General features: G+C 38.2%; 1 protein-coding gene across 1 annotated transcript in view; it reads right to left on the bottom strand.

Annotated features, from left to right (window-relative positions):
• LOC140167508 (titin-like) overlaps nucleotides 1–14938 on the bottom strand; it is a 104624-nt gene that overhangs the window by 51141 nt on the left and 38545 nt on the right. Inside the window, exons 18-37 of the mRNA XM_072190813.1 lie at nucleotides 14774–14917; nucleotides 13730–13817; nucleotides 13073–13254; nucleotides 12266–12409; nucleotides 11694–11781; nucleotides 10719–10900; nucleotides 9417–9560; nucleotides 8796–8883; nucleotides 8389–8570; nucleotides 7539–7682; nucleotides 6871–7137; nucleotides 6430–6573; nucleotides 4750–4837; nucleotides 4243–4421; nucleotides 3446–3589; nucleotides 2563–2829; nucleotides 1869–2012; nucleotides 1512–1599; nucleotides 1033–1211; nucleotides 228–371 (exon numbers count right to left, since the gene is read on the bottom strand). Coding sequence (XP_072046914.1) covers nucleotides 228–371; nucleotides 1033–1211; nucleotides 1512–1599; nucleotides 1869–2012; nucleotides 2563–2829; nucleotides 3446–3589; nucleotides 4243–4421; nucleotides 4750–4837; nucleotides 6430–6573; nucleotides 6871–7137; nucleotides 7539–7682; nucleotides 8389–8570; nucleotides 8796–8883; nucleotides 9417–9560; nucleotides 10719–10900; nucleotides 11694–11781; nucleotides 12266–12409; nucleotides 13073–13254; nucleotides 13730–13817; nucleotides 14774–14917 — 3030 coding nt within the window. The remainder of the gene's footprint in view (nucleotides 1–227; nucleotides 372–1032; nucleotides 1212–1511; nucleotides 1600–1868; nucleotides 2013–2562; nucleotides 2830–3445; nucleotides 3590–4242; nucleotides 4422–4749; nucleotides 4838–6429; nucleotides 6574–6870; nucleotides 7138–7538; nucleotides 7683–8388; nucleotides 8571–8795; nucleotides 8884–9416; nucleotides 9561–10718; nucleotides 10901–11693; nucleotides 11782–12265; nucleotides 12410–13072; nucleotides 13255–13729; nucleotides 13818–14773; nucleotides 14918–14938) is intronic.

Below are 14938 nucleotides of genomic sequence, written 5' to 3'. Positions count from 1 at the left end.
CCATATTTGGAATCAGCATGAAAAATGCACTAAAATGAGTACAAACAAGCCTAGTATTGTTCAGTGGTTCTTGAAATAGCTCTTGATATTTTGAGAAATATCTCAAAACTTGGGACTTCTTATGTTGAAGCCTATGGCTAGCATGCAGAGCATTAATATTAGAAAGCTTAATTCTTGATTCAAAGGTTATAAGTTTCCCTCCAGGACATGTATAAAGTTTAACTCACCTTGGCATACAAAGTTGCCCTGTGTTTCATCAACTCCACTGCGGTTCTTGGCTCTACACGTAATGACACCAGAGTCTTCCGAGTATGGCCCTACTATGTGCATGCTAGCAATGCCAAATTCAAACTTTTGGACATACTTGGCACCTGCACGGGAAAGAAAGTGTTCTTAGTTGAATTCACAATACTTTTAGTTACTGGATTAATGATAGTGTGTAACTAGGACTAGGGATATTTGGAACCTGCGTAAGAGAAAAGTGAACATTTCATATGTTACATGGAAAAGTGGCATGATCGACGGGAATTATATAAATAAACATAATTTTTCACCAGTTTCGCAGTCGCAAATAATAAAGGAGACAAACAGAAAAAGTGATCCCACCCATTTCATGTTTTCCTTTAAAATGTTTTTCATGAAATTCATAATACAAACTTGCTACCATAGGCTTTTAATCATTGGACTAAAGTCATTGGCATTTTGCTACAAAATGAACATTTCTTTCTATAGCAATCGCAGGCAAAAAAAACCAAGTAATAAGTAAACAAATAACCCATATTTTTAATGTGAGATTATAGCACTTACAGAAATCCCTCACAAATAATTCAGGGATTTGGCTCAAAACATGCACAGTAGGCCCTACCCATATCAGCTTATAGAAATATTTGCAGCCAGGATTAGCTCCTTGAATTTTCATAGAGACAAAAAAAACCATAAAATTTGTTGTTTTTGCTGAAGCAAATACTGAGTACAACAGGTATAAACAGACAAGATGGACAGACAGACAGACAGACAGACAGACAGACTTACCTGCTTCAATTGGTTGTCCATTTCTTAGCCATTCAATTATCAAATTAGGATCAGTGGATGGGTCCACTTTACAGGCAAAGTGTGCATCACTGCCTTCAGCGATCTGTACACTGTTCAGATCGTGTGTGAACTGAGGTGCTGGGAAGATCTCAGGAACATCTGGCAAGGTCACAGGACGCCTATGCAAGGAAATGAACATAAAAATGTACCAATTATTAAAAAATATAATAAAAAATACTTCACAACATATAAGAAATACTTTGATAAAATTTTAAGATGAAAACAGTTTGTCACTTTTCTAAATATTGTGTTTTTTTGTTTATATGGAGTTGTATAATATGTTGGCTTTAAACATTAGATGACTACATTTGAAGTGTCTAGCTCACTCACACAACTAGATTAACCCAGTGGCATTGAAGAGGGCAGCTTCTCCCCCCAAAAAAAAAAAAAAAACAAGGAGCATTGTCAGTTATACTCACCCACGCTCCTCATCCATGTCTAGCGTTCTCTGTATTCCAGCTTGCATTTCCGGAGTGAGCAGACTTTGACGCATGACGGTTTCTTTTCCTGTAAAGAAATCACATAAACAAATAATTATGGAAATGAGTATTTACTTGGTAATACATATATGCAAAACATAATATCCCCATTCTATATGTTATAGACAGGTGCAGGGGTGTGTCAAATTGGACGGGGTGTACCTATTGATGGTTTCATACATGCGTCCGCAATTTCAGTATTAAATGTGTATCTGTATCCATGTTTATGTATGTGGAGTGACTGCATCAATATATCTACTATGCATAGGTCCTCATACATTATCAAATGTAACTTACCTTGGCACACAAATCTGCTCTGTGTTTCATCAACTCCACTGCGGTTTTTGGCTCTGCACGTAATGATACCAGAGTCTTCCGCATATGCCCCTTTGATAATCATGGTGGCAACGCCAAATTCAAACTTTAGGACGTAATTGGTACCTGCACGGGGAAAAAGTGAAGATTTCATGGCATGTTTTCCATTAAAATGTTTTTGGTTGAATAACTAGGGTTAGAACTAGGGATAAGTGGGGGCCAGTGGCCAGTGGGGGGCAACTGATGTTAACCCCCCTAATCTTGAACCATCAGCACAACATAGGTCATTGGTACACGACGGTCCCTGGTGTAAACAATTTGCCGACAACAATTCATAATTTTATGTGTACCAGTCTTGGTACCAGTTGTCAAGGGGGAACCCATGTCGGCAAACTCTGAGATGTTACTTTATCCCTTTCGTCTGTTTACATTAAACATGAACAAACTTAAAAAAGGTCTAATATTGTCATATAAATGTGAAGGAAAAATTTCTGGAGATTTGATTGGTATCCACCTGCTCCCCAAACCACCATTTTAAGATACTTGAGTGCCCTGGGTCACAATTTCAATCCTGACAGTATATTACTCCTGACAGTGTTGGCCCCACCCTATTCTGAAAACCTTGCCAATCCACTATGTCAGGAATCAGATGGAATTGCTCCAAACATTCACTCACCTGTTTCAATAGGTGCTCCATTTCTGAGCCATTCTACTTCCAAGTTAGGATCATTCGCTGGTTCTACTTTGCAAGCAAAGTGTGCATCATAGCCTTCATTGATAGCTAAATCATTAATGCCAATCATAAACTGGGGTGGTGGATATGTAACTGGTTGTTCAAGGTATGTAACTGGTTGGCCACGCACCTCATCCATTTCTATTGTTCTCTGTATTCCAGCTTGCATATCCCGAGGCAGCTGACTTTGACTCACGACAGTTTCTTTACCTGTGAAGAAATCACATACATATGAAAATGAGTTTCATAACCCTCCCTACACACGAAATGATAATTCAGAAGAGGTTACACTGATAAAAAGATTTGTCCATTTAAAATACAAAGACACAATGTATACTTAACCCCCTCAGCACTACCTGTCGATCTAACATTGCCTCTGATTGGTTAATTACATGATATTTTCACTTTAATCACCAATCAGAATGGAGCTTTGCAAATAATTCATCCCAATTTTATGTGTGATGAAATTATTCTAACAATGTTGCTGATTGGGCCAATTGGTAATGAAAACTTCATTTTGGCCAATCGGCAGGTAGTTCTCATGGGGTTAATTGAAATCTGACTTTGTTCTGTCAACCTGTTACCTACAACCCTGAATGCAACTGCACCCTCTATTATAGGAAAATAAGGCTCAATTCCATGATCTTGTGTTATTAGAAAGCTTTTAAGATTAAAATTAAAATTCTTGTTTCAAAATTAACAAGTTTCCTTCCTAGACATGTATTACCCTATCCTACAATATCAGCACTTGTGGAACAAAAATCATTACACAGTTATCTCTACGCATGTTCACTATAGTCCACACACAATATCAAATTCAACTCACCTTGGCATACAAAGTTGCCCTGTGTTTCATCAACTCCACTGCGATTCTTGGCTCTACACGTAATGACACCAGAGTCATCTGAGTATGGCCCTTTGATGTGCATGCTAGCAATACCAAATTCAAACTTCTGGACATATTTGGAACCTGCACAGGAGAAAAGTGAACGTTTCATGTTTTCCATCGAAATGTTTTCCATGAAATTGTTAACACAAATTTGCAACCATATGCTATAAGTCTTTGGTCAAGAGTCACTGGCATTTGTAACAATTTACAAAATTTACATACTTTCTTCAGCAATGGCAAGTAAAAAATAAACAAGCAATACAAATGGACTATCCCAGTTAAAATCTTTACATCCCCTATGGAAGATATGACCTTACTCTTCCACAAAGGTAGTGTGAATTTCAAATGGGACTACAGGAATGGGTACTGACTCCATTTGAAATTCACACTCCCTGTGTGAGAGATTAAGGCTATGTCTTCCATATGGGATGTCAACTGGAATAGCCCAATTTATAAAGCCCAATATGTGTGGTCATTGCACTTTGCAAAAATCTCTGACAAATAATTCAGCTTCAAACGTGCACAGTACCCAAATCAGCTTACATCTACACAAACAATTGCAGCCAGGATTGGCCCTTGAGTTTTCATACAAAAAAACTAGGACAATCAGATGTAAATCTTTGTTTGTCTTAGCTTTGGTTGTCCTTGTTATTTTCTCACAGGCAAATAAGTCTGTGTACACCATGTATAAACAGTCAAGACAAACAAACAAACAGACAGACAAATAAACTTACCTGCTTCAATTGGTTGTCCATTTCTAAGCCATTCAATCTCCACATTAGGATCATTGACTGGTTCTACTTTACAGGCAAAGTGTGCATCACTACCTTCTGCGATCTGTACACTGTTCAGATCATGTGTGAACTTAGGCGCTGGGTAGGTCACAGGCACATCTGGCAAGGTCACAGGAAGCCTGCACAAGGAAATTGAAATAAACATAATTTGAAAAATAATTAAAGAGGTAAAAAAATATATTAAAAATACTTAGATACTGACATCAAAGTGGTGAGTCAACTTTGTCACATACCTAATCAACATCTTCAAACATGCATGTGTTTATGCCAGCACCTTGAGTGAGTCCTGATATTTGGATACTACCTTCGGTGAAATGAGCATTAATAAACATTAGATGACTACATTTGAAGTGTCTAGCTCACTCACACAACTAGATTAACCTAACCACCCCAGTGGCATTGCCAAGAGGACAACTCCCCCCATGGAGCATTGTCAGTTATACTCACCCACGCTCCTCATCCATATCTATCGTTCTCTGTATTCCAGCTTGCATTTCCGGAGTGAGCAGACTTTGACGCATGACGGTTTCTTTTCCTGTAAAGAAATCACATACACAAATACATACAAATATATGTTAAAGATGGGTGCAAGAGTGTGTCTAATTGGATGGGGGTGTACCTATTTTCAAAGTTTCATATGTGTGTCCCCAATTTCAGCATTAAATGTGTATGTGTACTCTCTAAATGTAAAAGAGTGAAAATTTCACTCGGAACTTGGAGTGATTTCATTCTCACTCTATTCGAGCGGTTAGTCGTTCTTTTAGAGTGTGAAAAAGCTTCTACTCGGTCAATGTAGATTCACTCCTTACAGAGTGATCCAAAATTACCGCTCAATTTCAGAGTGAAATTACAATCACTCTTTTGGAGTGAATCCACAGTTCGTACAGCCAATCAGAAAGCGGATTTTCACGCTGAGAGCCACGAAAAATTGTGATTATTCATTCGGCGAATAGTCGTTGCAGCAATGGCGGTGGAGTTGTCAGTAGCAGTTTGGCGAAGAAATAGCCAATATTTTCGTTGGTAAGTATACTTTGAACTATTTTATTTATATGTTGAATCATTGCAGATTGTAATCGACAACTAAAAATCTGATGTTACTGTCTCAAAGGTGATAATTGTACCCATGAAGCTTCTTCATTTGTTGAACACATTGATTCACATTGTCGGTCCGGCATTACGGTAGCACACTCATGCACTGCTATGAATACCTGGTACATGTATTACTTCATAAACCTGTAAATGATTGAGTGTACTTGTGTAATAATTGTAATGTTTGTTATACTCGTCAGCTTTTTTATTGTTAGTATGTACCCGATCACATCTCCGAGTCCGATCGCTAGTCATGCTATACATACCAGTAGCCACAGGATCACATGCAGCAAGGCCAGGCCATACCTAGCTAGGCTTAGGCTATAGGGTCAGGCCAAAGCATAGGCCTGTTATCTCTGACCAGTCTCTAATTTATCATGTTTATATACTGCAGCACATTATATCTGCATGTGTGATGCCAAAGGTCAGAGGACTAGAGGCCTCTAGCTAGGCTTAGGCTATATGGTCAGGCCAAAGCATAGGCCTGTTATCTCTGACCAGTCTCTAATTTATCATGTTTATATACTGTAGCACGCCTATCTGCATGTGTGATGCTAGGCCCATAGTCCCACGTCACTAAGCTTTTAATCATGCCAAAATTACCATTTTAATCTTAATTAACATGTAATAACACTTATTGTGTTGTAATTCCTTTGCTCACAAAAATACATGAATGAATGAACATTTTGTGCCTATTTCTGTGATTATTTTTGTCAGTCTCATTCACTTCTTTATTTCAGAGATATTAACACAAAAAGAGTGGTTTTCCACTCCTCTTTGGAGCTGTATGAGTGACCACTCCTTTTGGAGTGAAATTCACTCTCACTAAAGAGTGATTTTATTCACTCTTTTTTTCGAGTGAATTTCCTCACTCTTTTGAAGAGTGAATTTCACTCTAAAAGGAGTGGTCACTCATACAGCTCCAAGGAGGAGTGGAAAAACCACTCTTTTTGAGGTGTTTTTCACTCTTTCACATTTAGAGAGTATGTGTTTCTATGTTTATGTGTGGAGGTGCCAGAATCTATAACTGTAACTTACCTTGGCACACAAATCTGCTCTGTGTTTCATCAACTCCACTGCGGTTTTTGGCTCTACACATAATGACACCAGAGTCTTCTGAGTATGCCCCTTTGATAATCATGGTGGCAACGCCAAATTCAAACTTTAGGACGTAATTGGTACCTGCACAGGAAAAAAGTGAAGATTTCATGGCATGTTTTCCATTAAAATTTGTTGGTTGAATAACTAGGGTTAAGACTAGGGATAAGTGGGGGCCAGTGGCCAGGGGGGGGGGGGGGCAACTGACGTGAACCCCCAGCCCTCTTATCTTGGACCATCAGTACAATTTAGGTCATTGATACACAACGGTCCCTGGTGTAAACAATGTGCAGACAACAATCCATAATTTTGTGTGTACCCGTCTTGTACCCAAACCACTAAGTCAGGAATAAGAGGGAATTGCTCCAAACATTCACTCACCTGTTTCAATAGGTGCTCCATTTCTGAGCCATTCTACTTCCAAGTTAGGATCATTCGCTGGTTCTACTTTGCAGGCAAAATGTGCATCATAGCCTTCATTGATAGCTAAATCATTAATGCCAATCATAAACTGGGGTGCTGGATATGTTACTTCTCTCTCAAGGTGTTCCACTGGAAGGCCACGAACCTCATCCATGTCTATCGTTCTCTGTATTCCAGCTTGCATATCCCGAGGGAGCTGACTTTGACGCATGACGGTATCTTTACCTGTCAAGAAATCACATACACATGCATATGAAAATGAGTTTCATAACCCTCCATTATAGGCTCCATAAACACAAAATGATAATTTAAGAGAGGTTACCCTGATAAAAGATATATCCATTTCAAATACAAAGAAACAATGTAAACTTAAATGAATACTGACTTTGTTCTGTTGATGTGTTACCTAACCCCCTGAATAAAACTGCACCCTCTACTATATGTCATAAAGGCTCAATTCCATGAAATTGTGTTATTAGAAAGCTTAATTCTTGTTTTCAGAAGTCAAAAGTTCCCTTCCTGGACATGTAATACCCAAAAATCACAATATGAGGGCTTGAGGAACAAAAAAATTATAAACAGTTATCTCTACGCATGTGTCCACATACAATACAAATTTAACTCACCTTGGCATACAAAATTGGCCCGTGTTTCATGGACTCCACTGCGGTTTTTGGCTCTACATGTAATGACACCAGAGTCTTCCGAGTATGGCCCTTTGATGTGCATGCTAGCAATGCCAAATTCAAACTTCAGGATGTATTTGGAGCCTGCATAGGAGAAAAGTGAACATTTCATGTTTCATGTTAAAATGTTTTTCATGAAATTCATAACACAAATTTGATATTGTATGCTTTTAGTCATTGGTCATGCACTGACACTTTGCAACAATATATACATAGTTTACATACATTTCTTTAGTAATTGCAAATAAGTACAAAAAATAAACAAGCCAACAAGCAACCCAAACAGGCTATTCCAGTTGAAATCCATACATCCCCTATGGAAGACATGACCTTAATCTTCCACATTTTACATTGAACTTTAAATGGGACTACAGGAATGGATGCCTCCATTTGAAATGCACACTCCCTGTGTGAAAGGTTTTTTAAAACACTCCCTATGGAAGACATGGTCTTAAAAGACCATGTCTTCCATAGGGAGTGTATGGATTTCAACTGAAATAGCCCAATTTATAAAGCCCAATTTGTGAGGTCATCGCACTTTACAAAAATCTCTGACAAATAATTCAGAGATTCAGCTCCAAACATGCACAGTACCCAAATCAGCTCACATCTACAGAAACCTTTGCAGCCAGGATTAACTCCTTGAGTTTTCACACAGACAAAAAAACATGACAATCAGATGTGAATCTGTCTGACTTTGGCTGTCCCTGGTTTCTCACAGGCAAATATTGTGTACACCAGGTATAAACAGAAAAGACAGACAGACAAACAGACAGCCACATAAACATACCTGCTGTAATTGGTTGTCCATTTCTAAGCCATTCAATATCCAGATTGGAATCATTTGTGGGTTCCACTTTACAGGCAAAGTGTGCATCACTACCTTCTGCGATCTGAACACTGTTAAGCTCATGTGTGAACTTAGGTGCTGGGTAGGTCACAGGCACATCTGCACCATAGTCCCGGTGGACCCTGCACAAGGAAATTGAAATGGAAATATTTTGAAAAATAATTAAAATGAGGTAAAGAAATATATTTAAAATACTTTTAAGTATTTAAAAATACTGACATCAAAGTGGTGAGGTAACTTTGTCACACATGTATCTAATCAACAACTTTAAACCTACACCACCCCAGTGGCATTGCCAAGGGGGCAGCTTCCCCCACCCCCCATGGAGCATTGTCAGTTATACTCACCCACGCTCCTCATCCATGTCTAGCGTTCTCTGTATTCCAGCTTGCATTTCCGGAGTGAGCTGACTTTGAAGCAAGACGGTTTCTTTACCTGTAATCACATACACACATATGAAAAGAGTTTTTACTTGGTAGTCTTATATGCCAATCATAATATCACTGTTCTATATGCTATAGACGGGTGCAGGGTGTGTCTAATTCTTCTTCTTCCTCCATATTAGTGCCTCCCTCATACGTATGAGAATTACCGCACTGCGTACAGGCAAGCTGTACTTATTTTTTACTCTGGAACCTAGAGTAGATGAGTGTATTTTTGAAGTACAGGCAACAGTACCGGGATGGTCCCCTGCTCTTTTCGAATAGCCTGTGACGTTCTTTAACATGCACACTGCATTAATGTGAGAAAATACATGTACACGGGACCGTCTGCTTAAAGTGCCCTCTGAAGCACTAAGCAGTCCAACACCTTAACTGCTCGGCCACGCTCCCCCCTGCTAATTGGATGGATGTGTACCTATTTTCAAGGTTTCATATGTGTGTCCCCAATTTCAGCATTAAATGTGTATGTGTATGCGTTTCTATGTTAAATGTGTGGGGGTGCCAGAATCTATAACTATAACTTACCTTGGCACACAAATCTGCTCTGTGTTTCATCAACTCCACTGCGGTTCTTGGCTCTACACATAATGACACCAGAGTCTTCTGAGTATGCCCCTTTGATAATCATGCTGGCAATGCCAAATTCAAACCTTTGGACGTAATTGGTACCTGCACAGGAGAAAATTGAACATTTCATGGTATGCTTTCCACCAAATGTTTTCCATTGATTTCACAATATAAATGTTAATATCATATTGTTATGAATTCGGCAGACGGCCGAATCCGGATTCGGCATTTGGTAAATTCATTTTACGCATTCATTACTTTTGAATTTGAGAACAAGGATCAATGCTGTACATAATAGAGGGCAGCATATCAATTTTTTAACGGAGATCAAATGATAACAGCATAGTAAGTATTCAAAAGAGGGCGACATACAGGGTTAGCTGACGGTGCATCGCAGTACGGTCAACGACGATAACCGTTAAAAAGTCGATATGCTGCCCTCTATAGGTAAAGTATTGATCCCTTGTTCTCAAATTCAAAAGTAATGCATGCGTAAAATGAATTTACCAAAAGCCGAATCTGGATTCGTCCGTCTGCCGAATTCATAGCGATATGCTTTTAATCACTGGATTAGGGGATAGGTGGTAACTAGGATTAGGACTAAGGATAGCAGGTGACATAATGTGGGTCAGGACAGTTTAGCCAGTGGGGGTGGGCCAGTGGGACGTGGCCCTCTCCCCACTCATCATGGACCGTCGGTACATCTTAGGTCATCAGTACACTCAGGTCACTGGAGAAAACAAAGCAGCTCTCGAACCACAAGTCTTGCCTGCTTTTGTGACCGCCCGCTTTTGCGATTACTTTTGGCCCCAAATAGGTAGTCCAGAGACATGGGAAGTATACATACATAGAAAATATTCATTAGAGATAACATTTTTTTAAATTTTCAGCCTATTTTATGAGTTGACCTTTGACATCATTGTGTGACCTTGTAGTACACCACCATTACAGAGGTTTATTTATAGGTAACAGTTGAACTATGATAATCCCTATTCAATCCTGTGTAAGGCAGGAAACCAATTGGCCCATTACTCAGAATAGCAATTTGGCAAAAATATCAAGGTATCATTTACAAAATTATCTATATCTTGAAAAGTATTGATGCTATTTATATAATTTTGGTATCATTTTAAAGCTTATTGTCTAGTACATTTTTATTCAAATCATGAAATATCAAAAATGTGACTTGTTCCTGGTTTTGTCAGAGCGGGTCACATATGAGTCAGATATCAAATGGAATTGTTCCAAACAACCACTAACCTGCTGCAATGGGTGCTCCATTTCTGAACCATTCTATTTCCAAGTTGGGATCATCAGTTGGTTCAACTTTGCATGCAAAATGTGCATCATAGCCTTCATTAAGAGCTACGTCATTAATGCCAATCTTAAACTTGGGTGCTGAATATATTTGTTGCTCATCTCTATCAAGGGTGACTGGAACACTAGAAGAGAGAGAAAAGGAGGAGTAAAATATGTGAACATGTGTCCCCCTTCCAAAGAGCTCCTCACCCCATTGTGTTATATCTGCCAATATGTTGCCGTAAATTTGAATAATGGGATATTCCAGTTGAAATCCATACACTCTCCCTGTGGAAGATATGGGCTTAATCTCCCAAACAGGAAGTATGAATTTCAATTAGAGTTATCTTAATGGGTGACTCCATTTGCATTCCCTGTATGAAAGATTAACATAATGTCTTCCATAGGGAGTGTACAGATTTCAACTGGAATAACCTGATAAAGCTGTCCAGTTTTTGCCTATCAAATTTAACTTGACATTACCCAGGGCTGTCAACTCTCACGCACTGGCCGTGAGTCTCATGCATTGGGTCACTTTCTCACGGTCTCACGCCAAGGTAGTATAATCTCACGCCTAGGTAGTAAATCTCACGCAAAAAGCTGGAAAATGAGTAAAATCTCACGCATCGTCATGAATAATTTGTTGCTCCTACCCCCCTCCCCCCGCTTTTCACATTCTTGAGCACCGTGGCTCAAATAATCATGGTACAAAATGAACATTGGAGTCGGCAAATACCGGTACGCCTCTGTCTCACGCCAAGTAATTCCAAAAAGTTGACAGCCCTGCATTACCTGAAGCATCTGACGATCTTGGGGAAAACATCCTGTGCAGATAAATATTGATCTCTCCTTACTCCACCCCTTACCAATACAATGAAATCCATATCAAAAGAGATGATAATCTTAAGGTTTTCGAGGTAGTTATACCATACTTACCCACGGCTCGCATCCATGTCTAGCGTAAGCTGTATTCCAGCTTGCATTTCCTCAGTGAGCTGACTTTGACGCACAATGGTTTCTTTACCTGTGAAGAAATCACATACACACACATTACATAACTGAAATGATAATTCAAAAGAGGTTATACTGATAAACTATTTGGCCATTTAAAATACACGGAAGCAATATAAAAAATAAATACAAAAAAAACAAGATAAATAATGTTATAGAGAGTAAATTTATATACATGGTTGTGTGAATTTGTGTGGGTGTGTGTACACATGCATATGTGCTTGCTGGCAAACAAGGACATACGTGACATTTTACATTTAGACCGTAGACCTCTGTGCACATCCTCAATTCAAGTCTACAAAATGTCCACAATTGTATGTATACTGCATTTATGAGATATGTCCTCTATTTTATGTTAGCATAGTCCTAAACTTTATCCACACATTTAAAGCTGATTATATGTGGGAGTGTTTGCATGTGTGTATATGTTCATATGTACAGGTGCTGTCTCTGCTCTCATGTTTATGTGTCCACATGCAAAATCAACTGTAACTCACCTTGGCACACAAAATTGGCCCGTGTTTCATTGACTCCACTTCGATTCTTGGCTCTACACGCAATGACACCAGAGTCTTCCGAGTATGGCCCTTTGATGTGCATGCTAGCAATGCCAAATTCAAACTTCAGGATATATTTGGAGCCTGCATGGGAGAAAATGGAACATGTCATGTATTCCATCAATTTTTTTTTGTGTTGAATTCATAATACTTTCAGTCACTGGATTAGAGATAGGTTACCTAAGGTTAGGACTAGCAATACCAAATTCAAAATGTATTCTTATGTATTGAAAGAGCTTACCAAAATAAAGATAGATTGAATTGAAGAAAAAAAACCTTGTTCATGTATTTGGAAACTGAATAGGAGAACAAGAGAAAGGTGAGTATTTCATGTGTTTTCCTTCAAAATGTTTTTCACTGAATTCCCAACACAAATTGCTATAAATATGCTTTAAGTAACAGACACTTTCCGACAAAATGCACATATCTTAAGTAAATGTCTTCAGCAATCTTAAGCAAAAAAAAGTTTATAAAGCACAATTACACGAGATCATTGCACTTCACAGAAATCACTGGCAACTAATTCAGGGACTCGGCTTCAAACATGCACAGTTCCCATATCAACTTACATTTACAGAACCCTTTGCAGCCAGGAAGAAGTGAGACTTTGTCCATGAAATTTTCAGACTGGCCTTGTTGTTTTCTTACAAGCAAATACTGTGTACACCACATATAAACAAACAAGACAGACAGACAGACAGACAGACTGACAAACACGCAGACAGATAGACAGACAGACAAACTTACCTGCTTCAATTGGTTTTCCATTTCTGATCCATTCAATCTCCAGATTGGAATCATTGGCTGGTTCCACTCTGCAGGCAAAGTGTGCGTCACTGCCTTCTGCAATCTGTACAGTGTTCAGATTGTGTGTGAACTGAGGTGCTGGGTAGGTCACAGGCACATCTGCACCATAGTCTTGTTGAAGCCTGCACAGGGAAAAATATTAAGAGATATAAAAAATATATTAAGATGGTATTGGAGGCATTTTCTAGAAATTAGGAAATGCTGTGAGCATGTTTTAAGCAGATTAATTGAGTAGGGTAAAGTACACTGATCAATATGCCTTTTGTTTGAAGCAAATTGGACATACGGTTTCCATAATACATCAAATTATATTTTCTTATTGTTTTTATCAATAATCAATACAGTTAATGAGCTAAAAGGATTGTAAAGGCTCATTAATATGTAATTTTTGCCAATATTTTGCTAAAAATCAATGAAATTCATACACCCCCTATGAAAGACATGAACCTAATCACCCACACAGGGAGTGTGAATTTTAAATGGGGTTACCTGAATGGGTAACTATTCCCACTGTGTGGGAAATTAATGTCATGCCTTCCATAAGGGGTTTATGTATTTCAACTGGAATAGCCAAATGGAAAGACTGGTGGTACTTACCCACGGTCATCATCCATGTCTAGTGTTTTCTGTATTCCCATCTGCATTTCATGTGGGAGTTCACTTTGACGGATGATGGTTTCTTTACCTGTAATGAAATCACATACACATGGGTTTTATATTTATAACATTCTATACTAATTATAGTTAAATTTCTAGAAATATCTGATGTCACAGTTTGATTCATCAAATAATTTGCTGCCACTCTAAATTTGCTGCCACTCTACTTAAGGTTGGTTTTAACCCTGGAATTATGGAAACTTTTGGGCCTCGTAGCTGCTCATTTTTCTTTCTTTTTTGTTGGTCGTAATATAAAAGTACACATATTTAGAATGGCTTGACGAATCCATCTCAGGTGAAATTTGGGCAAAACTGCTCAGTTTTGGAGAAAGTCCCCCAAACCATTTTTTTAGTCAAATTTTTTCAGGAAACATACAAATAATTTTGAGTAAAAAGATTTCTTGTATTAATTTTAAAAAGTAGATATAAATATCTAGGATCCATTTATTATTTATTTGGGGGGTGGGTTGACCAACATTTTACCAAAAATGGTTTGAAAATTCTCAATTTTGTCAAAAAATCATAAAAAGCCTGATTATAGCCCAAATTTCAATTTTTGGGGTGAAGTTGATCAAAATTGGATCTTAGATATTTATATTCATTTTTTTTTTTAAATAATAACATTTTTACTCAAGAATTTTTCTGTTACGTTTCCCAAAAAATATTTGCATCAACCTTTTTTTTTTTGGTAGTTGCTCCAGAACTGAGCATTTTTGCGCAAATTTTGAACTCACAGATGGATTTCTCATGTCTTTGCAATTATAAATATGTAAACTTTTATATACTTTAGACCAACAATTACAGTTGAGACCCAAAAGTTTCCATAATTTCAGGGTTAAGACCAACCTTAACCCAACACATTACCTGCGAAGCTTTAAAAGACCCTTTAAATTTTACCAGAATAGAGCTAAAAGACCCTTATTTATATTTCTAATCTGGTTTTGTTAACATTAACACTGCACAAGCCCATTTACATTGACTCACCCTTGCAAACAAATTTGGCCCGCACTTCATTGACTCCACTGCGGTTTTTGGCTCTACAGGCAATGATGCCAGACTCTTCCGAGTATGGCATTTTGATGTGGATGCTAGCAACACCAAATTCAAACTTCCGGATGTATTTGGAACCTGTACAGGAGAAAATGGAAC

The sequence above is a fragment of the Amphiura filiformis genome, chromosome 13 (genome assembly GCF_039555335.1).
Source record: "Amphiura filiformis chromosome 13, Afil_fr2py, whole genome shotgun sequence".
NCBI classification, from domain to species: Eukaryota; Metazoa; Echinodermata; class Ophiuroidea; order Amphilepidida; family Amphiuridae; genus Amphiura; species Amphiura filiformis.
This window is presented reverse-complemented; position numbering and strand designations above follow the sequence as displayed.